Here is a 23,351-nt window from a genome sequence, read left to right on the forward strand (position 1 = left end):
GAAGGTTGGGGTAAACTTAACTCCAATCCAGGAAAGCAGACTGGTGCAATTGTTAGCTGAGAACATGGACTTGTTTGCTTGGAGCGCCCAAGATCTTCCAGGAATTGATCCAGAGTTCATTTGCCACAAATTGGCATTGAACCCTGGAGTGAAGCCGATCGCCCAGTTGAAGCGTAAAAGGGGCGAAGAGAAAGCATTGGCGGTGAAAACAGAGACTAATAAGTTAATTAATGCAGGTTTTATAAGGGAAGTGAAGTATCCTACTTGGTTGGCTAACGTTGTCATGGTCAAGAAGAGTAATGGAAAATGGCGAATGTGCACAGATTATACGGATTTAAACAAGCATTGTCCAAAGGATTCATATCCATTGCCGAACATAGATAAGTTGGTGGATCGGGCTTCGGGATTTGGAATGTTGAGTTTGATGGACGCGTACTCGGGCTATCATCAAATTCGAATGTATGCGCCAGATGAAGAGAAAACAGCATTTATGACGAACCAAGCGAATTATTGTTATCAAACCATGCCGTTTGGGCTTAAGAATGCAGGAGCAACTTATCAGCGATTGATGGACAGAGTCTTTGAAAAGCAAGTGGGGCGTAACATGGAAATTTATGTGGATGATATGGTGGTCAAGTCAGAGGAAATGGGCGGTCATTGTACGGATTTGGCTGAGGCTTTTGGAGAAATCAGGAAGCATAACATGCGTTTGAATCCGGAAAAATGCTCTTTTGGAATTCAGAGTGGAAAATTTTTAGGCTTTATGATTACTCGGAGGGGAATTGAAGTTAATCCGGATAAATGTAAAGCAATTCTAGAAATGCAGAGCCCAACATCGGTGAAAGAAGTACAGAAGTTAACAGGAAGGATTGCGGCCTTATCACGATTTTTACCATGCTCAGGGAGTAAGGCGGCTCCATTCTTTCAGTGTTTGAGGAAGAACAAAGCTTTTCAATGGACAGATGAGTGCGAGCGGGCTTTCCAAACTCTAAAGGAGCATCTAGCTAAGCCTCCCATATTGTCAAAACCAATCCCAGGTATTCCTTTGTCAATTTTCATTTCCATATCAGATAATGCTGTGAGTTCTGTCTTATTGCAAGAATGTAAAGAGGAGTTGAGAATTATATATTTTGTGAGCCATGCTTTACAAGGGGCTGAGACAAGGTATCAAAAAATAGAAAAAGCTGCACTAGCTTTGATTATCACCGCCCGAAAGTTGAGGCCTTATTTTTAAGGTTTTCAAATCAAAGTCAAAACTGACTTTCCCTTACGCCAAGTACTTCAAAAGCCTGATTTAGCAGGGCGTATGGTTTCTTGGGCTGTCGAATTGTCAGAATTTGGTATAGTATTTGAGAAGAAGGGACAAATAAAGGCGCAGAGCTTGATAGATTTTGTGAATGAGATGTCTCCGGAAGAAAAAGTACCAGAAGAAGTGGAATGGTTCTTATCTGTTGATGGGTCATCAAATCTGAAAGGAAGTGGAGCTGGTATAGTTTTGGAGGGACCAGGTGGAGTAATTATAGAGCAATCTCTTAAGTTTGACTTCAAGGCGAGCAACAATCAGGCAGAATATGAAGCAATAATAGCTGGGGTGAGGCTTGCTTTGGAGATGAATGTACGTTGTATTGTAATAAAAACTGATTCTCAGCTTGTGGCGAATCAGATAAAGGGAGATTATCAGGCGAAGGATGTTCAGTTGGCTAAGTATTTAGTAAAGGTTCAAGAATTGTTGAAGCAGATGGATAAATTTCAGGTAAATCATGTTCCGAGGGAAGAAAATACAAGGGCTGACATATTATCCAAACTTGCAAGCACGAAGAAACCAGGTAACAACAAGTCTGTAATTCAAGAGACTTTGAAGGGTCCAAGTGTGAAGGAGGATGATGTTATGGTGGTTACGGGCGGAGCAGCATTAGATTGGATGGATAGAATTCGAATGTGCCTGGAAGCGGATGGGTCAGATTTAGCTCTGTTTTCAAAGGACCAAATGCGAGAGGCGAGTCGTTATACTATGATGGGCGGACAACTTTACAGGAGGGGCGTAGGAGTACCGTTGTTAAGGTGTGTTAGCAAAGAGGATGCAGAAAGGATTATGTTTGAGGTGCACGAGGGGGTCTGTGCCAGTCATGTAGGAGGAAGATCTTTGGCTTCGAAGGTGTTGAGGGCAGGATTTTATTGGCCAACTTTAAAGGGCGATTGTATGGAGTATGTTAAGAAATGTGAAAAGTGCCAAGTTTTTGCTGATCTTCACAGGGCACCTCCTGAAGTTTTAAGTTCAATGAGTTCTTCATGGCCATTTGCAATGTGGGGCGTAGATATTCTAGGTCCATTCACTCCAGCAGGGGCGCAAGTCAAGTTTGTTTTGGTGGCGGTGGATTATTTCACAAAGTGGATTGAAGCAGAGTCAATGGCGAAGATAACAGCTGAGAAGGTTAAAAATTTTTATTGGAGGAAGATAATTTGCAGGTTTGGAGTGCCAGCAACCATTGTTTCTGATAATGGAACACAGTTTACAAGCAAGAAGGTCAGGGATTTTTGTGCAGAGATGGGAATTGAAAATAGGTTCGCCTCAGTGGAACACCCACAATCTAATGGGCAGGTTGAAGCAGCAAACAAGGTGATTTTGAATGGCGTGAAGAAGAGATTGGGCGAAGCAAAAGGATTATGGGCTGATGAATTGATCACAGTGGTTTGGGCTTACAACACAACACCCCAATCCACTACTGGAGAAACACCTTTCAAGCTTGCTTACGGAGTTGATGCAATGATTCCAGTGGAAATACAAGACATGACTTTCCGAGTGGCTACATATGAAGAAAACCAGAATCGGGAAAATGTTCTAGTGGACTTGAACTTGGCAGATGAGGTAAAAGCAGAAGTTCGTTTAAGGGAGGCTGCAGTCAAACAAAGGTCAGAAAGGCGTTATAAAACACGAGTGGTGCCTAGGAGCATGAAAGTGGGTGACTTGGTATTACGCAGAAAGGCAAAAAGTCCAACCGATTCAAAGCTGACATCTAACTGGGAAGGTCCATACAGAATTCTGCGAGATTTGGGGCAAGGGGCTTACCACTTGGAGGAGTTATCTGGGCGCAGGGTTCCAAGGGCATGGAATGCACAACACTTGCGCTATTACTACAGTTGAAGTTGTGTTTTGTTTGTTTCGTTTCAGTGTGTTTTTATTCTGTTCAAAGACTACGTCGTGTTCATTGTTTGTGGTTTCTGTATTTGCTTAAGTGTCAAGACTATGTGGTTTGTCTATTAAGACTTGGTAGCATGCACTCTTTTCTCTACCCATTAGGGAGAGTTTTTAACGAGGCATGATGTTAATTTTTAATGAAAAAACAGGTATGCACTCTTTTCTCTACCCCAGGCGGGAGAGTTTTTAACGAGGCATAACCTTTAAAAATTTCTTGAGTGCTTTGTTAGCATTTAAGTTACTTTTCAACTTAGGTCTATCAATTGGGCGATTCCAGACAATTGAGAAAGAGTAAGTCTCTTGAAACTAGAGCGTTTGGCCACGAATTCATAAGCATAGCCTTAACTTGGATTAAGCTTGTCCAACTTAAGCACAAAGTCTCCAAGCGAGCAAATTTCTATATCAGAACAAATTGCGCTTCTGATCTTTTTATTTTTGATTCACTTCAAAATACAAAGGCCTTATGAATTCAAAGAATAGTTGTTAAAGAAAAATCAATTTTTTCTTGAGACAGAAAATTTGATAAGCCCAGGGCTTTGAGTTTTGTAAGAATTTGTCAAGCCTTCTTCATAAGGTAGACAACTTGTTAAGATCAACGCCTTCGTGGATAAACGAATTCAGAAGAAAGGTATTTTCGCAGTACATTATTTTCATATTCTTATACTGATTAGAGCAGTACTTTAAGTTTAGAGAACACAATAACTTTTGAGTTAGATTACTGAGTTATTACCTTTTAAGAAGGAATGGGGAATTTTAGAGGAAGATAAGTAATTTTGAAGCGTAGACTAGGGGTGACACTTAGATTTTAAACTTAAGCTTTGTTGCATTAATACTAGAGGGGGGCGTTACATTTAATTGAAAGCGGGAAATGCAGGAAATAAAAAGCAGGAAACTAAGTCAACCGTTTGGTATAAGACCAACGGGAACAAAACATCATTTCAGTTTTTCTTAGGAAGGATCAATTGCTTTCCCCTTCGCCCTCTTTGTTGTTGTTGTTGTTGTTGTTCTCCTTGTCTTCTTCTTCTTGTTCTTGTTCTTCTTCTTCTTCCTCGTCAAAGTTGGGCGTGATTAATTTTCCTTCAATGATCCTAGCATAAGGATCAACGCCTTCAGTCTTGATAGGCACGTCAGGATTTAGGAACAAGATTTGCTCCTTAGCTTTGTTAAAGCCAGCCTCAAGTTGGGAAAGAATGGAGGCTTTCAAAGATGCCGTTTCGGCAGTAAGATCATCAACAGTCTTGTTCAAAATTTGTTTTTCTGAGGCCAAGGAGTTCGCCTCTTCCTTCATTTTTTGTGTTTCTTCTTCCTTCGCCTTCAGTAAGGCTTCACCTTCTTCCACAGTCTTTTTCAATTTTTCAAGTTCTAAAGCCAGGTCAGCGGCTTTCTTCTCGTTGGCCTTGTTAGATTTTTCCAACAGCTTCATTGTGGACTTCAGCTTTTCATTTTCTTTTTCTTTGTCTTCCAGCTTCTTAGCGTTAGAAAGCCCATCAAAGTGGCTGGACTCAATTTCTATCATCTTGGAAATGGCAGCAATTTCCAAACTTTTAGTCATGACGGCATGGCAGGCTTCTTGAAGCCCAACTTTCCTCATCTTTTCCTTATCAGCTTCAAATACAAGGTTGGTCTCCACAAGAGAGTTGAAGTTGATGCGGGAATCCCATAAGGAAGTAATTTCTTCTGAAGTCATGTCCTCAAATTCTTTCAGTTCGTTCTTCCACGAGGGAGGTGGAGCGCTTGAGGAACCATATTGGTTCGCCCCTTTGGTTGTGAATTTTTCCAGCGGAGTTTGAATGGTGGCTTTCTCAGCAATCTTTTCAGAACTTTGGTTTTTCTTTCTTCTTTTCGGGGCTGGATTCTTCTCCGTCTCAGAGTGACTCCCTTCAGGTTCGGTTAGGGACTTGGCAGGAGATTGCTTTTTCTTCAACGCCTGTTGCTCGCGGCGGAAGCGGAGAATATCGTCTTCAGAAAGGCGAGACATCTTCGCTGCAAGACGTAAAAGCAGAAAATAGCAGTTAGGAGTTTTGCATTAATTTTTGGGTGAGTCATATTAAGAAGAAAAATGTTCTTACCAACAAAATAGGATAAGTTTCTTTTCTTGAATGCTTCATAGAAATCATAAAGGTTCAAATGAATTGTGGATAAGAAATCAACCTCATATTTCTCATCGGGGCTAAGAGAGGATTCGGGAATATTATGGATAAGTTGGGGCTTATCAGTCCAATAGAAAGGGAATCGTGGGGTTCCGTCATCAAAGTAGAAAACATCTTTACTTTTTTCGGTTTCCTTTAATTTGAAAAATTTGGATTTCCAGTGTTAAAAATTACTCCTAAAGAGAGTAAACACCCCACGCCCCCTGGCAGAGGATAGGGAAATATATTCGCCCTTCACCTTCATGCCGGAGGTTTCGAAAAAGTAGAAAAACTTCTTGCAAGTTGGTATTATGCCTAGGCAGACACATAATAATTCAAAGGCTCGAAGGTAAGCCCAACCATTAGCAGAAAGCTGGGTAGGGGCGATGTTCATTAAGGTTAAGCAGGAACAGGTAAAGTCAGGAAAGGGGAGTTTGTATTCAAGGTCTTGGAACAGGGTTTTAAAGAGGTAAGTGTGATTTTTCCCATTCGGGTCAGGTTCACCGAAACAACAGGGTTCATCAGGGGCGCAGACGACTATATCTAAATGTGTATCATTACCGTCAGCCCTAAAATTATATTGGGTTATCAAATCCATCACTTTGGGAATAGTGTGGAAGTCGCTGTATCTAGTAGCAATTGATCATGAGATCCATAGGGAGTCAGCAACTGGAAGTTCTTTACGTTTCTTAGGTGATTTACGAGGATTTTTGGCAACCATTTTTGAGAGCGAAGTTTCCTGAAAAGTAAGAAGAAATGGGGTTTGTCAAGTAGGAGTTTTTGTGTGTAAAGGGTGAAGTAGGTTGGGTAAACAAGTTCTAAGTTTTGGGGAAAATTATTTATCCTTAGAGAAAGTGATGGAGTGATTTTAAGTTAAACAGGAGAGACAGGATAGTAAAGTTGAAAAGATGAGTAAAAGTTTGAGAGAAGAAGAGATTACCAGGAAGAGAGGTGATAAGATCTGGAAGGAGATGGGAAGTGTTTCTGGTGAAATTCCCAGAAATTCTTCAAGTACTCGAGGCAAGGCAGTGAATATTGTTTAGAATTATAGAGAAAGTTACTAAAAAGTTGGGAAGGTAGAGAATGGTAAGAAAAGGATTTTGAGCCACGTTTTATAGTGTTGGTGGGTTTAAGGCGCGTCGATTCATTTTTAAGCCGAATCGATGAACTTTGAAACGTGTCTCTTTAGGGGCCTTTAATTTTTACCTTGAAAACGTTTCGGGAAAGGGAACGGGTTTGCGTGTGGATAGAGTTGAGAATAGGTAATTATTACTTTTGTGCCGTTTGATAAGAGTTATGTCAGTGGAAATTAAATGCTGAGTGGAGGTGAATTTTGGGAAACGTCAGGCGTCGTTTCACCATGGGTTTTCAAATTTCAAAATATTTGCATATCTTATCTGTGATCATGGCAGGAATATGACAGTGAAGTGACAGGAAAAGATCTCAGTTAAAATCTTAAAAGAGAGAGCAGGTGGAGTAATTTCAGTAATCGATAAGGGCGAAGCTTCTTTTCGTTTGCTGAAGAAGGCGAAGCTTCCTTTGCTGGTTACAAGGGCGAAGCTTATTTTGTTTATTATGTGACATTTTTTGCATGTAACAGTTACTTAAGTTTAGCGTTACTGACTTTATATGTTAAAGGGCTTTGAGTATTGTATTGTGGGCTTACTTAAAAGACACGCTGCCCCTTAAAATGGCTTTTAAGCTTAGGTGTCTTGTGGGCTTGTGTACTGTTATTGGGCTTACAATATTTGTGTCATGTGGGCTTACCAAATTTGTACTATAGGGCCAGGCGACCCATTACCCGAACGGGTCAAAACTTCATAATATATAAAGGAAACACCGCCCATGCGGTGGGGGATCCAATACTTTTTACTCATTTTGTTACTTTGCCTTGTTCTACTTTTATTGCCTAATTGCTTAGCCCTAACCGGAGATTTAGACCGGAACACATATCAAGCAACATGGTCTCATCCATTGCCCTTGAAGAAACTACAATTAAACATGAAGCAGAACACAGACCAAAGTTCACTCAGAGTTTGTGTTTTATTCCCCATGTTTATTTTCTACAAGTGATCTTGACAGCAACTCATCTCTTTTAAGCTCCTCCAAGTTTCTACAAACAGAAATAAAAGAATGTGTTATATTGTGCTAGAATGAATTACATAAATAACATAAGATCAACAGTAAAATTTTGGGAATTATACAGAATATTTGTAGTTTGTGCAGAATTTACCACAGCATTTCAAAGTTCAATCCATACAAACTTGAGGCATAGGGATATATCAATAACTAGAAAATACTATGCAAAGAAAAATATGGGAAAAATCAGGAGAAATGCAGCAGGCAAATAAAAATAGAAACATGGTCAAAATTACACATGAAGGAAATCAGGGAACATGGTCAAAATGATAGAGATCTATCTCAGATCCCAAAACTTCTAAACTCCAACTAAAAAATGGAAGTGCTATAAAAATTGGGGACCATGTTATGATATGATACATCTAATACTCTCAGAATCTGCAAAAGTAAAAACAACACAGATTTTGTTGTTTTCTATCTCCCTTGAGAATTGACAATTCCAGAGATAAAATAGAAAAAATGACAGCATGTGAGAAACAAAATGCAGTGAAATTGAAACAAGCAGCAAAAAAACAAAATTGTTTGATCATGAACCATGAAAGGAAGAAGAGAGTGGTATTAATATGGCTGAGATCAAAGAAGAAAAAGAGAATTACCTAGAGTCAACCAATGATATTTTGACCGCTTTCAATCAAAGAAACTAATCTGATCAAACAATACTCTGCAGGAACCTGAAAAACAGCAAGCAAACAATTAGGTTGGAAATAACCAGCTATAACTGCACTAAAGGGAATTTACACGAAAGGTAGAGTTGTCATATCAGATAGACCTAAAGAAGAAGACTATTTTTATGCCAATCCTCATGAGTGTTTGCAATTGCAAGATGAATAATTGGGAACCACATGATCTCTGCTAAACACACGCCTATAGGGGGACAAAAATATGATTAAGTAGGTGAACTTTATCAAGTGTGAAGGTGTCATTATGATTTTACTACACACAATAAAATCTTATCTAGTATTTAAAATCCATACTTAGAAACTACAGAAGCAACTAAAAGTATTTGCAGTGAAAGAAAAGAACCAAACAAGACAAAGCAATTCAACCAGAAAAGAAGTACAATAATTTTGTTAAAACCATTCAAACTACAAGAACCAACTTGAAAATCTAATGATACAATCAGGGCCTACAAAGCAATTTAACCAGTTAGTAACTTTCTTATAATCCCCACCTTGACAGATTGACAGGTTCTTTTGGTCAAATCAGAAGAATTTTCTTCCTTAGTTTATAATCTTATGATATCATGGATTACGCAAAAGGAAAACCCTTAAGATGCCTCATCAAAACCTAATCTAGTTCCAAATTAGGCAACAGCAAGAGCAACAATGGCAATGTTAACATTTAAACTTGATCATCAACAAACATGCAGCTCAAAAACACTTACAGTGACAGAAAAGAACCAAACAAGACACTGCAACAAGCAAAAGAAGCAAGGCAATAACATCAAAAGAGTAGAGTGAACACAAACAATATCAATCAACAAATAGGAAGAACTAGATTCTGAAAGTATAGAGAGATGGTAATACTAATTGAAGAGGAACTTTAGATGGAATCAACTTCAGATTCCATCACTTCTTCAGATTCTGCAAAAATTAACAAAAATCAGACTACACACAACCCTAGATTTTCATATTTGAAATCAAAGTGAAGAGATCAATGATATTCAGATTTGAAATCAAAGTAAAGAGTTATCTCAGATTTACAATCGAAGAAAACAAAGATGATTGAAATAAAATCGCGTTGCCAAAGAGCGGAGAACAGCGACGGCGAAGAACGATGGCGGAGATCGAATAGATCGGAGGTGGCGGAGAACGATGGTGCCGAGGGAGAGGGACGGTTGCCAAAGAGCGGAGAACGGCGACGGCGGATAACGGTGTTGGAGAACGGTGGTGGAGGACGGTGGCGGAACAGTGAGAGAGAATGGACGGTGGTGCGAAATGAATGAGTGAGGAGGGAGGGTGAGGAGTGAGGTGCGATTTGGATCTGTAAATAATAGCTTTAGTTTTTTTATTTTTATTTTTAACTATAAATAATTTGCTGGCGGTTGAAACCGCCAGTAAATCAAAACAACCGACTCCATTTCCCATCGGTTGCCCAACCGCCTCCATGAAAAACATTTAGCAGCGGTTTCAATAAACCGCCGCTATTCAACCGACGCAAAATCCCGTGTTTTCTAGTAGTGAAATTTGTGTTTATTTAGATCTTTGTTATTCTTGCCATCTTTGTAACTTTTCTTGAGATCTTTTTCTCAAGCTAATTTTAATGAAATCTTTTGCTGTTTGAAAAAATACATAGAGAGAAAATAGCAACTTGAAGAAAATTGAGGGAGTTTAACAAGATCTGAATCCAAATAAGATGTATGCATGACCCGAGTTGGTTCTATTTCCTTGTGTGTTTTTATTGGAATGCCAAATAATAATATTAATAAAAGGCACTAGGGGTGCCCCACCAAAGAACAAAATTACAAAAGAACCACAGGAGGAAAAAGAAGCAAAGCCAAAAGCAAAAACAAACTCCGATCGAGAGTTCCAAACTCATAGGATAAATCTCCAAGTTCATATTCTAAATTAGTGTTAGAGTGAATATGGTGAGGTGTTGGCACAAGATCCCCTTGTAAAGGCTTCAAAGACCCTTAATTGGGTTGCTGAAGGTTTCTGATGGTTTCATAAGTATTGATAATGTCAATCAATTAGGCCTAGCTATTAAAGAGGATGACGCCATTGGCTGGGAGTTATGGTCTGATATCTCTTCATTATTTTGAGGGTGGTTATCTTAGGTCGAGTTTAATGTCATCACCTGCAGCTCATCTTTTAGGCCGAGTCGAGGTCATCAAACCCAAAGGGTACATAACTCTCCAAGTCTAACAATGAGCTAAGATCAAGGATACTTGAAGTGGAGCTCGTCCCACGAATTAGGTTTGAGGGTCACCAAGAATACACAACCCTCAAAGTCCTAAGCGATACTTAGAAGACTTGAAGCATAGAGGTCCTTCGTAAGGCTAGATTTGAGGTCATAATGCTTGGAAGGTACACAACCCTCCAAGTCTTAAGATCACCACCCTCCAAGTCCTAAAACACATTGGCCTCCAATACATTTTTTTTTTAAAAGCCTGGCCTCCAATACAGTTGATCAAGAAAAATATATAACATCATCACAATCATCACACTTGCATTCCACGTTGTCCTCGAAGGTTAACTCAAATGGTAAGAGTTAGGGGACATAAATGTTTGAAATAGTGAATGGTCCAGAGTTCGAACCCTTATAAAAAAAACTTGCATTTCCCCTTTATATTAGATAAAAAGAGAAGAGGAAAATGAGTGATATGATATCTGATGTGATGTAAAAAAAATAAAATATATGAAAAAAAGAGTAAAATGATATAAGAAAGAAAATTAAAGGTGAATGTACAATAATATTGGATTGTTTGCTCATGAGATCTTGTTTCTGTTTCTATCTCTTACTAAGGATAAATTAAAGTTATGCCAAACAGTCAAAGATGTAGTATAATACAGTGTCCCTCGTCCCATATATACGTTATATAGAGTTGAATAGCTGTGTTTTCATTAATTAGAGTACCAAGTCACAATTGATTTTGTAAATAAAGGTACACGTGATTAGGAATTAGTATCACAAAAAAAGTGGTAAACTACTGATTCTTAAAGGCCTAACAAAGTCAAACTATTACATTGGATTGAAGTTCTCAGATATACACAAGTGACAAGACGATAGAAAGAGATAGCGACAAACTAGTTACTAGTGGTAGCCGACAAAGTTAGTCTACAGTCCTACATAAGTTTGATGCTTTTACATAAGTTTCTGGAGTACAATAGAGAACACCTCTTTATATATTCACCTAAATAATGAAATCACTAATCAGACATGCATTATAGTAAAACTAGTGGATTGAGTGTAGAATGAAACTAAATTAACACCCTTGCTAGCTAGTATGCATGTCAATTGGCAGACTCATCCAAGCTACTAGATAGGGTTGTTCTTATCTCTGTAGATCCTGTTTTCTTTCCAAAGCAACCAAAAAACAAATCAGGAAAAGAAATGCGGTCAGTGGTGAGAATTAAGGCCGTGTATGGGAAAGAGGGAAGAGCAAAGTTAGCGGATCTGATTTAGATAGTCCTTGGGAACAATGTAGCCACCTCAAACCCGCATCTTCCGTCTTGACAGGGCGGAGCATCGATTGTCAAGAGTTTTTTCTGTAGTAGGTAAAATACTTTATAATATCAATAAAATATTTAATATTTTTTCAAACTTACACTCATATTTAATATGATATGGAAGAAATAGTGTAATTTTTTAAAAAAAAAATCGAAGAGAGAAATTCATAGGTACGAAAGTTAATAAAACTTTTCACAAATTCATTATAACTAATTTTCTTAATTTTAAAAAATTAAATTAGGTAAGATTGACTTATAAAAGAGACAACACATAGAGAGTAATATTATAAATATAAGAAGACAAATTGGTCTTTGTGTAGGAGATAAACACCAATTATAATACTCAAACATTTTGTGTGGGGATGTCTAAATAATTCTAAGTAAATTAAAGTTTGAATTAAATCACTCTAGTTCTATGTGGATTAGCACTACAAAAAAAAGCTAATTTATCAGGGGGGGGGGTTTCATCGTTTAGTAGCCAACCTCCACAAAGCGTTTAGCGGCGATTTTGAAAAATCCTAAAGTTACACTCGCCACATTTAGCGTTGTTTTTTAAGCAACCTTTCGGACATGCATAATTTGGGGGGGGGGGGAGGGGGGTTATAAACTCTATTAGTTTGCAGGTTTATAACAAGAAAGAGTATTTTGCGGCAATATGCCACAATAAGAAAGTAATTGTAAAAAACTAAATTGAGTGTTCCTAGCCGTCAGAAACAACTTCATGCTACAATCAACACTAAGAAATATGCACCTAAACCTATTTAACCTAGAAACTATTTTAGAATCTAATCACTAATGAAATGATTTTTCTAAAGTAGGGGTCAAGAAAGAAAAAAAAAACAAAAGAAAAATACATTATTATGAAGTTATCAATGCCATAGCCTGTTTGGTCAAGATGGTTGGGTGGCGTCGTCCACTGATGTTGTTTATGCTTCTAAGTAGTTTATTTTCTTGTTGTTGGGGCCTTGCCCCTCTTTATAACAACAAAAAATCACTTCCTTAATCAATTTTCCTATATAATGTAATACAACTATTTTCTTGCTTTGTAATCGATTTAACTGCTAGAATTGCGTCCAGTCTAACACTTCATTTTTCAAACTAGACACAATTTTGAAGGTGAAATCAATAACTCTGCATTGCCTAGGTGGAGGAACTATGTGGCTCCAATGGTAGAGCAACTCCTTCTCTATGAATTGTCAGTGAGCAAGAAACTGCCGACATAGATCCATGTTTGAACTCAAATTATCAAAAAACTCAAAACTCAATTCTACAAGTCTCAATAATTAAATAAAAAAATTTAGATCAAAAACACTCATGATGTTGAAGAAGATGATGAATTATGGATTTAGAATTAGGGTTGATTTGGTTTTTAATTTTGTTAATTTGATTTAATTTTAGAATGTGTAATTTTTCATTTTTTTTAAATCCACGTAAGCCTACTACTAACACAGTCAACATGCTTATTCATCACTCGCCGGAGCTCCAGGCTCCGGCGAGGGCCTGTTCCAAACAAATTGCAAACGAGATGACCCAAATTTGTAAATTTTCCGGGGAGGGACTTACTTCAGACCACGAGACAAATACATGAACCAATATGATGATTAACCCTAAATTTTATATTATTCTTTATATTTTCCATAATAATACATCATCTACACTACTTTAATCAACTCTACTAACTTTTTACTCTAACTCAACAAGCATAAAAAAATCTTAAATGAACTCCACAATCTACCCATTTTCTTCCATTACAGTTCTGCCACAAGCCTTTCCCCTTTTTACCATATTAAAATAACATTGTTTTGCATCAAATTTCCCTCTCTTGAGTTGCTATGAAAACTCAAATTATCAAAAAAACTCAAAACTCAATTCTTTTTTGGTTTCCCAAGGTATCCACACAGCCGGCAGCCGTGAGACTAATCATCCGAGGCTCGGAGATCACATTAAGTGGGTAAGCCTCTCCCAACAAATGCTTCTCCATACGCATCGTCCAAGAATCGAACCCTGGATTAAATGTTTAAGGAGCTCAACTATCTACCAGTTGTGCTACACCTTGTTGGTTCAAAACTCAATTCTACAAGTCTCAATAATTAAAGAAAAAAACACACTTTCTTATTTTTTTCATTGGGCCTCGGTCCAATAATTTCGGACAGCTAGAAAAGCGTTATTGATGAGTTATCTCGGCCCAATAATTCCCGCGAAGTTAAAAATCAGTTTGATTAGGTTTCATTCTTCTTCTGCGCATAATAAAACCCTTTTTGCCGTGAGAACTTAGCTAGGGTTTTACTTCACACCGATGAAAATGGAGGAACCTTCATTCACAAACGGCGATGATGATGATTTCTGCAATTCAATCCTCTCTCGCTTCGGCAACTCCACCGCCGAGAATCACCAGCACCTCTGCGCCACCGTCGGCGTCATCTCGCAGGAGCTCAAGGAACGCAACATGCCTTCCTCCCCCGTCGCCTACTTCGGCGCCACCTGCAGTTCCCTCCGCAGCTTCGCTTCTGAACCGAACCCTCACAATCACAGCATCGACGCACTCCTCACCATCCTCTCCCTCCTCATCGCCGGGGTCCCCGTCCCTGTGCTGAAGACGCAGAGAGAGTTCTTATCTAACTTCATCGTCCGTGTTCTCCAGTCGCCTTCGGTTTCCGAGAGCGGCGCTGTCAGTGGAATCAAGTGCCTCTCGCATTTGCTGATCAGTAGGGACACTGTTGACTGGTCTGATGTCTCTCCCTTGTTCAATGTCTTGCTGGTGTTCCTCACTGATTCGCGACCTAAGGTGAATTCCCATTTGAATTTGTCTTTCGGATTTTCGAGTGTGTTAGTACTTAGTAGTTACTAGTTAATGGTTTCGGCGAGTTGAATTGTTTTATTCTGTTGATTCTGTGTGTTGATGTTTTGAATTCTAAATTTGGGGTAATACATAGATAGAGTAGTGTAGGAAGGTTACATGGCTTTTGATCAGTTCTCGACAAGACAGCTTCCGCGTCCTGATGATTTTGGATCAGGACGCGGGGTGCTTGCTAAACTTGAGTACATACTTGAATGTTGTGTGCTAATTAAATGTTTACACAGGTTAGAAGGCAATCACATTTGTGTCTTCGTGATGTCTTGTTAAACTTTCAAAGTTCTTCACTTCTGGCATCTGCAAGCGAAGGTGTCACGAGCTTACTTGAGAGGTTTCTTTTGCTTGCCGGTGGAGCAAATGCAAATAGTGGTGAAGGAACTAAAGGAGCACAGCAGGTTCTGGATGTTCTTGATGCCTTGAAAGAATGTCTGCCTTTTTTGTCACTAAAATACAAGACCAGCATTCTTAAGCACTTCAAAACCCTCTTGGATCTACGTCATCCTCTAGTCACGAGGCGCATAACAGATGCTTTGAATTTTCTCTGTCTTAACCCTTCAGCAGAAATTTCCCCTGAAGCCCTACTTGAATTGTTAAGCTCATTAGCTCTTTCCATCTCATCAAATGAGATGTCTGGAGATGGATTGACATTTACTACTCGTTTGCTTGATGTTGGAATGAAGAAAATTTATACTCTTAACAGGCAACTATGCATAATTAAGCTTCCCATTGTTTTTAATGCTCTCAAAGGTAAGATATTTTGAATTTTATTGTGTCTGTGCATATAGTCACCACTTATCAGAAGGAAACTATGGAAGTTTACTATTTTTCTCTTGAATATGCAGATATTTTAGCATCTGAATATGAAGAGGCCATATATGCGGCCACAGATGCACTCAAAAGCATGATCAATTCTTGTGTCGATGAAAGTTTGATTAAACAGGGAGTGGACCAGCTCACTTTGAGCAAAAACGGAGAACCAAGGAGGTCAGCGCCCACGATTATTGAAAAAATTTGTGCAACTATTGAGAGCTTACTTGATTATCACTATGCTGCTGTCTGGGACAGAGTATTTCAAATTGTTTCGGCTATGTTTCAAAAATTAGGTATTTTGTTTGCTATCAACCAATACTTGTTTTACTTTCTTACGTAGACTTATTAATCTTTCGTATGTATTATTGTTTAATTTACAACTCGGTGTTGTGCTTCGCCTTGTTTCTTTGTTAGCTTCTGCTTATGAAGTTATGATCTTTTCGTATTCTCTTTCATCTAATATCTGCATGGTGTAAACTTCTTGTTACTAATGTTGGAGATCACTATTATAATTGCAGGAAATAATTCTCCGTATTTTATGAGAGGAATAATCAAAAACTTGGAAGATATGCAAAAGCTGCCTGATGAAGATTTTCCTTTTAGGAAACAGGTGTAACTATATTTTCTATGTCATTTTTAACTTTTCACTAAATTATATGGATGTAGAGCTGTTGATCTTATTCAATTTCCTTGGATATATTCTATATTCCTAGCCAGGGCCATATGTCCCAATTTTGAGCAGTTTCTTGTATTATTAGCTGACCTGTAAAGAGTTAGATGTCTTTCGGATTATATTGTAATCTTGAAGGTTCAAAAGTTTCTAGGTGATTTTTAACAACCCTGTTATTGTAGGTGCCAGATATGGGTTCATCCCCTGTAATATGTATCAACAGGGGTATTAATTTTGTTGATGAGTAATGCATGTATGATTAGCTGGTAACGATAAATAGCTGTAAGAGCTATAGTATTTAATATCTATTGATTTATATGTTCAATAACTGTTGATGAATTTGAGTTTTCCTTTTTTCTTGGTCCATTTCATGGCCAAATCATGGGTTTATTGGTTGTTGTTGGATGATCTGGGAATTTCTCTGATTTTATAATTTTATGTCCACAAATTACTGATGCGGACTACTGGTACATTCTAATATGCAGTTGCATGTATGCGTTGGATCTGCTCTTGCTGCAATGGGACCTGAAACTTTATTATCCCTTATACCTCTGAATTTGGAGGCTGAAGATTTATCTGATGCAAATATTTGGCTTTTTCCAATTCTGAAACAATATATTGTTGGGGCGCGATTAAACTATTTTACAGAAGAGATTTTGCCTATGATTGAACGTGTAAAGGAGAAGGCTCAGAAGGTATGAAACATTTAATTATGAGTTGCATTATTGTTGCTCTGCATGATATTTATGCATTTCCACTTTGTACTTTTTGCAGCTTGAGAATCGGGGACTCATGGTGTCGTCAAGGAATGCAGATGCACTTGCTTACTCTTTATGGTCTTTGCTGCCTTCATTTTGTAACTATCCTTTGGACACAGCTAAAAGTTTCAAGTCTCTAGAGAAACATTTACGTAAGAAGCTAAAAGAAGAACCTGATCTTCGTGGAATAATATGCACTAGCTTGCAGCTTCTGATTCAACAGAATAAGAATATTAAGGACTCAAATGACCAGGATTGTGCTGGGCAAGATGTGGTCAAAGAAGAAGTTTTGGTTCATTATTCGCAGCAGGTAGCAACAGAAAATCTGAATGAGCTGAAGTCATCTGCAAGGAACTTGCTGAAAGAACTGTCAGAAGTATTCTTGAATACTACAAAAGATGATGGTGGCTGTTTGCAGGTACTAAAATTAAGTGAATTGGGATAATTGGTAATAGTTGCTTCAATTTATTGTAGTTAGGCAGAATGCATGCTTCCCTAATATGTGCATGTATATTGGCACAACATTAAATTAGAGCTTTCCATTCTGTATGTTATTGTTCTCAAATGGTTCTATGTTCTATGCTTTTATTATCTGGGGCACATGTTTCAGTTTTCATTGTATTTGGCTTTTGTAAGTGTCCAAGAAATAATTCTCATTAGTATTTGGGCTTTGGGCGCTGTTCTATATATATGTACATATATATCATGGTCCAAGCTCACTCATTTGCCTAGGAAATCAGTTTTAAGTCATGATTTCGTCGTTAATTAAAGAAATTTATCATTGATGATATATATGTACATATATATAGAACAATAATCTCTTAAAGTGTTATTTCAAGTTTTAGTTCTTCAATAGTGAATATTGCACGGGACATATTGCATAGATGGGCAGATCCAAGAATTAGTAAAGCTCACAGATCTTCATTAGATTGATGGTAATCTTTGGAAATGCTATCGAATGGCAACTGTTTTCATTCCTTAAGTTGAAAAATAGCTACTTTAAAGTTTCAAAATCAATACTTGATTTTTTTATATCTGGGCAATTTCTGCCAGTAATGTTTCTTTGGGAATTTGTTTAAGGTCCCATCTTTCCACCCTATAGGTTGGTTCCTAAATCTTAAAATGCTGTCATCTATACAAGTTCTTGGTCATAATAATATTTCTTGGTTTACCCTTTAAATGAACAGATTATTAAGTGCTTTATTTTCTGGTGGGTTTCTTCATTACTTGAGAGTTGAGAAATGAACTGGTCCTTTATTTGTTACATTTAAATTGTACTAGAAGTTAATAATGATTTTACTTCATTTACAGCGCACGATTGGTGACATTGCTTCTATAGCAGATAGTGAATATATATGCAAATTATTTGGAGAGAAAATGTGGCAGCTTTATAAATGCACTCAAAAGGCCAGTAAAGCAGGAAATTCGAAAGATTCTATGCAGATTGATGATGCATCAAATAATGTGTCTCCATTAGTTATCAGGTTTGATAATCATCTATTCTGTCCATTGTGTCGAAAAAGATTGTTTTAATGAGGGGGGGGGGGAATGTTTGTAATGTATTTTACCTAGTTTTCTTATTTTTGAGTGGGGTGTCTGCATTTATTTACTTAATTTATTTTTGTTCCAGGGCTCAGCTTCTGGATTTTGCAGTTTCTCTGTTGCCGGGTTTAAATGAGGAGTGTATTGCTTTATTATTTCAAGCAATAAAGCCAGCATTTCAGGTTTGGCTGAGAGATATAGTGCATTACTTATGAACTTCTGAAACCTTTTTTCACATAGGAAAGTTTTGATGGTTATAGCGATTATTCTTTACAGGATGTTGAAGGTGTCCTGCAGAAGAAGGCATACAAAGTACTTTCAATCATTCTCAGGGTATTTTTTCTATACTCTACTCTATTATTGATTTTCTGATAACACAAGTTTCAAAGTATCTTAGTATTAATTTATTGATTTATCATTATCATTCTTGGAGCACCACAAAATAGCTTATAAATTGGTAATATTTGCTGCTAAGCTAGTTTCATGCTACTACAACATTTCAGCTGACAGTTCTATTGTTGGATTTTTCTTGACAGAGCAAAGATGATTTTCTTTCTTTGAAGTTTGAGGAATTGCTTGGGCTTATGATTGACATTCTTCCTTCATGCCATTTTTCTGCCAAACGTCACAGGCTTGATTGCCTTTACTTCTTAATTGTCCATGTCTCAAAATCAAAGGTATTCAAAGCAGAGTTGTTGCTTCCATGTTTGTTTACCTGAAACTTCTATTTGTCTTGCTGCATCTGATATGTTGTAAATATTAAAGAATCTGAAATTATGGATGCATGCAGGATAATCTGGAGCACTGGCGAGAAATTGTTGGTTCTTTCCTTACTGAAATAATACTTGCTCTTAAAGAGGTAATATGTTAATTGTGGAAACATTTAGCCTTGCACTTTTAAGTGCCCTTTTCCACGCAGTTTTTATTTGTAATAAATGACTCGGTATGCAATGTGTTCTATTGGCTCTGCTGCATTTTTCTTTGGGGTTGTCAGTTGTCACATTTCTTCATTATCCACAGTTTGGGGGCAGGGGCTTTGTGCAATGGTACTTTATAATCCAAATCATACCTTTCTGATACATCCATTTATAGCTGTTAATTAGTAGTACACTGTTGCAAATACATTTACAAATTACAAACCACATAGGGCAACCATCCTGCAACATGAGACATGTAGTGTTTCGACTTTTAGAGTTCATGTTTCCCGTGTAACCCACATAACGTTGCGCACCCCATCATCCAAAATGATGGTATTTAAGGGTCAAATAACCTTAGATACTTGTGATTTTCACCAAGATCCTTCATGTGGGAGAACTCTGCATCTCAAGCAGACCTGTAGTTCCAGCAAGCACAGATGGCTCCACATATAGGAAGCCTTGAGCTTCAGTTACATATTAGCCTAATCAATTAAATACTGAATATAAACTATAAGAATGTTAAGGTAAAACTTCGTTTGAAACGATGGGGTAAAAAGCAATGTGCCACTTGAAGGATATGATTCGGATTAGCCGTTGATTCCGACATCCGTCATTTTTTTTTAGTATCAGTATATAGAAATTAGGGGTGCTATTGGTTTGAGATCCTTTGTTCTATTCCACGAAATCCATTATTTGGGGGCTGGGAGAGGAATCGATGATGTAAATAGTTATTGATGGAGCATGGCTGAAATTTTTTCTGTAATTTCTAAATTTACATTTGGGTTAGTGGCAGATATGGAAAGTTTGAGTGTATGTGCACTTGACCTTTTTACAGCACCACTCTGATTCCCCCCCCCCCTTCTCTCTAAATTATCACTTTTCTTTTGATGAAAAATTGAACTGTCGATATAGGGTGGGATGGCTATTCTTGTGTTTGCTGAGCTGTGTCAATAAGCCGTTTGTGATAAATGTGATTTTTATTAGTCTGTGTGTGTGTATCATGTTGAAAGAAGAATGAATAAGCTGTTTGTGATTAATTTGCATGGACATTACTCGTATTCATCAATAGCTTCTATTTTTACTTCAAAAGATTGCTGAGGTGCTAAATTTGGAAGAGTATCCTTGCAGGCTAATAAAAAAACCAGGAACAGGGCTTATGATATTCTTGTTGAAATTGCCCATGCATTTGGGGATGAGGAGAGAGGTGGGAACAGAGAAAACCTGCTTCAATTTTTCAACATGGTAAATATCCAATTTAAATTTCATGTTTTTCATCCTCAATAGTAATCAACGTCAGACCACTTTTTTTCTGGTCTTACTTGATGTCATCTTCAACTATCTGTGGTTTAACAATGCATAATTTATAGGATTCCACATGGAGTAATTCTATTTTGTGCTGTTTTGTGAGCTTAGGTTGCTGGTGGCCTTGCTGGGGAAACACCACATATGATAAGTGCCGCGGCCAAAGGTTTGGCTCGTTTGGCTTATGAGTTCTCCGATCTTGTTTTAACTGCTTTTAACTTGCTCCCATCCACGTTTCTCCTCCTCCAGCGGAAAAATAGAGAGATAATTAAGGTTTGTTTAATTTTATTTGTTGGTTAAATGCATTACTGACTGCTTTATTTCCTTGACCTGCTAAGTAAGTATCCTGTCACTTCATGCTTCAGGCTAATCTAGGTTTATTAAAGGTATTAGTAGCCAAATCACAAGCAGAAGGGTTGCAATTGCACCTCAGAAGTATGGTGGAGGGTTTGCTGAAGTGGCAAGACAACACCAAAAATCATTTCAAAGCAAAGGTTGTTGTTTTGGTTGTCATATGTGATCATTTTTTCTTAAGTTTATTAATGCAATTTCATTGATTTGTTTTGGATGGCTGTCATCTAAGAATTGTAGCTATGGCCTAAGTGGTTCAGAACTTCAGATTGTAAACAGAGATTCAAATTCTTTTCAGGTTAAACTTATTTTGGGAATGCTTGTTACGAAGTGTGGACTGGAGGCTGTTAAAGCAGTTCTTCCTGATGAACATATTAAGCTTCTAACCAACATACGCAAGGTATATTGAAGAGCCGTAATGATTCTTTTATATAGAAGTCTTTCTGGAATTTACAATCCATTTTTGAAACAGATCAAGGAGCGCAAAGAGAGGAATCGAGGGGCTAAATCTGAAGAAACTAGATCTCATCTTTCAAAAGCAACGACATCCAGGTATGATCTTGTGCTTATTTGCATGATGCGTAGCGTGGAACTTTGAATATCGTCCCCATGCGCATTGATGTACTAGTGTTTTACATATAGTCCCTACTCCCTAGTGCATATTGAGCTTTTAGTAAACTATTATTTTCAGTGAGAAGATTTTTACTTCCAGTGAGAAGTTATTTTAAGTGATAGAGAATGGGTTTTAAGTTTGGTTGACCAACGATATCATTTTCAAGACACAAACAGCCTTTTTAAAATGACATACTTGTTGGGCCCAAAGTTATCCACATTTTGTTCCTCAATTTTTTTTTTCCACAAATTGGGTATTATTTAGGTTGTGATTAGGCTTTGTAATTTTAAATATAGTGCTTGATGAAAGCCCTAATCAATTTATTTTAGTGCATATACTATATTCTGCTAAGTTAAATTTGCAAGCCATATCTAAAGCTGCACCCGGCCAAAAGTCATGAAGTTTTATTTCCAGGCAAAGTAGGTGGAATCACACAAAAGTCTTCTCGGATTTTGATGAAGATAGCGGCAATAGTGATGCGGAATACCTGAATGCCAAGACAATGTCCAGAGGGGGCAAGTCTTTACGTCTCAAATCAGCAGCTTCTTCATTTAGGTAAACTTTACCTTTTATTTTGTTTATTCTTATAAATTCTTTTCAATACTCTGCTTCATTGTAAAGTAGAAAGAGTCCTTATTCTTGGATTCACGCTTGCTTTTGATCTTTTAAAAAAAAAAATTTAGATTGCATTGTGTAAATCGGCAGTTATCCATGATGGGTATTATAGAACCTGTCTAAGCTTCTGATAATCAATTTCAACTAATAATGTTGCTTGTTCATCTAGGTCCAATATCAGACTAAAGAAGAATTTGCCCGAGCACTTTTCTGACCAGTCCGATGATGAGCCACTTGATTTGCTTGATCGGCAGAAAACAAGGTCAGCTCTTAGATCGTCTGATAATCTCAAAAGAAAGTCGAGATTAGATGATGAGATGGAGGTGGATTCTGAAGGACGTTTGATTATCCGTGAGGAAGAGGAATGGAAGAACGAAAAACCTGATGACCCAGACTATGATGCTAGGAGTGAGCGGGATACTCATTTGTCTGCGAAGTCAGGAACTAAAGGACAGAAGCGGAGAAAAACATCCGACTCTGGTTGGGCTTACACAGGGAAGGAATATGCTAGCAAAAAAGCAAGCGGAGATGTTAAGAGGAAGGACAAGCTTGAACCTTACGCATATTGGCCACTTGATCGGAAAATGATGAGTCGTCGCCCACAGCACCGGTCGACTGCAAGAAAAGGTATGGCCAGTGTTGTAAAGATGACAAAAAAGCTTGAAGGCCAGAGTGCCTCTGGTGTGCTGTCCCTGAAAGGCTTGAAACTAAAAAAGACTCACAAGAAAGGTGGCAAGGGAAAGAAAAAAATGTAAGTAGCGCCAGCGCTGATTGTTGTGCCATGTTTTGCAGTATTTAGATAATAATAGCATTATACCAATTTTGAAGCCCCATAAAGTGTAAGATGAAGCTAAATCAAGTGTATTTTATTTTAATGTATTCAATTGATTAGAAAGGGAAGCAGGCTTTTTGGTTCCTATTTGTTATTTGTACACGACTTCTCATGTATATTCGTTCATATAGTTTAATTTAACAAAATGTTTTAAATTATGACATGTTTTCAACTTCATATTATTGTGTACTTGATTTCCATTGTGATACAATATTGAAACAATTAACGTTTCAAATGTGAGTTTTGTAGTATATTATTCTGCAAGGTCAAGTCTATCAAGCATGCTAGCTCATAGTTGTAAATTTTTTTAATTCACTGTACATGATTTATAAGTAAAATCCTAATTGTTATGAACAATTATTTTCCGAAATGCAAGAATAGTGTGTTCTGAAAAATATATATTCATTTAACCCAGCTTAACTTCCGCTAAACCCCATGAAAAACCAATTTCATT

The 23,351-nt window shown here is 37.6% G+C and overlaps 2 protein-coding genes and 1 long non-coding RNA gene across 5 annotated transcripts; 1 reads left to right on the forward strand and 2 right to left on the reverse strand.

Moving 5' to 3' along the window:
* Nucleotides 1-4,022: 4,022 nt before the first annotated feature.
* Nucleotides 4,023-5,591, reverse strand: LOC130714730 (uncharacterized). The gene is made up of 2 exons (XM_057564666.1): nt 5,266-5,591; nt 4,023-5,179 (listed from the first exon to the last, which is right to left on the reverse strand). Exon 2 carries the CDS (start codon nt 5,172-5,174, stop codon nt 4,155-4,157), a length of 1,020 nt encoding a protein of 339 aa, XP_057420649.1. The 5' UTR covers nt 5,175-5,179; nt 5,266-5,591; the 3' UTR covers nt 4,023-4,154.
* Nucleotides 5,592-7,096: 1,505 nt separating this feature from the next.
* On the reverse strand, nt 7,097-9,458 carry LOC130714075 (uncharacterized). Of its 3 annotated transcripts, none has more exons than XR_009011155.1 (3): nt 9,168-9,458; nt 8,061-9,047; nt 7,097-7,438 (listed from the first exon to the last, which is right to left on the reverse strand). It is a non-coding gene; the product is annotated as an uncharacterized LOC130714075 (long non-coding RNA). The 3 variants fall into 3 exon arrangements; XR_009011154.1 differs by having other exon boundaries at nt 7,134-7,438; nt 8,061-8,135; nt 8,234-9,457; XR_009011153.1 differs by having other exon boundaries at nt 7,134-7,438; nt 8,061-9,458.
* Nucleotides 9,459-13,862: 4,404 nt separating this feature from the next.
* On the forward strand, nt 13,863-23,055 carry LOC130710583 (uncharacterized). Its single transcript, XM_057559903.1, has 18 exons — nt 13,863-14,418; nt 14,715-15,234; nt 15,330-15,590; nt 15,816-15,907; nt 16,453-16,662; nt 16,742-17,143; nt 18,037-18,209; nt 18,356-18,449; nt 18,544-18,600; nt 18,804-18,944; nt 19,058-19,126; nt 20,313-20,426; nt 20,598-20,759; nt 20,852-20,980; nt 21,136-21,237; nt 21,310-21,389; nt 21,865-22,005; nt 22,235-23,055. The coding sequence occupies exons 1-18, from the start codon at nt 13,930-13,932 to the stop codon at nt 22,818-22,820; spliced, it is 3,822 nt and encodes a 1,273-aa protein (XP_057415886.1). The 5' UTR covers nt 13,863-13,929; the 3' UTR covers nt 22,821-23,055.
* The last annotated feature ends 296 nt before the right edge of the window (nt 23,056-23,351 follow it).

Source organism: Lotus japonicus, chromosome 4, assembly GCF_012489685.1.
Source record: "Lotus japonicus ecotype B-129 chromosome 4, LjGifu_v1.2".
In the NCBI taxonomy this organism is placed as follows: domain Eukaryota; kingdom Viridiplantae; phylum Streptophyta; class Magnoliopsida; order Fabales; family Fabaceae; genus Lotus; species Lotus japonicus.

Excerpts from the sequence above, each read along its gene's own strand:
- LOC130714730 (XM_057564666.1), bottom strand. The coding sequence starts at position 5,174 with ATGTCTCGCCTTTCTGAAGACGATATTCTCCGCTTCCGCCGCGAGCAA.
- LOC130710583 (XM_057559903.1), top strand. The coding sequence starts at position 13,930 with ATGAAAATGGAGGAACCTTCATTCACAAACGGCGATGATGATGATTTC. Across the intron at positions 15,591-15,815 it reads GGCTATGTTTCAAAAATTAG|GAAATAATTCTCCGTATTTT; the intron begins GTATTTTGTTTG and ends TTATAATTGCAG. Across the intron at positions 20,427-20,597 it reads TGCTTCAATTTTTCAACATG|GTTGCTGGTGGCCTTGCTGG; the intron begins GTAAATATCCAA and ends TTGTGAGCTTAG.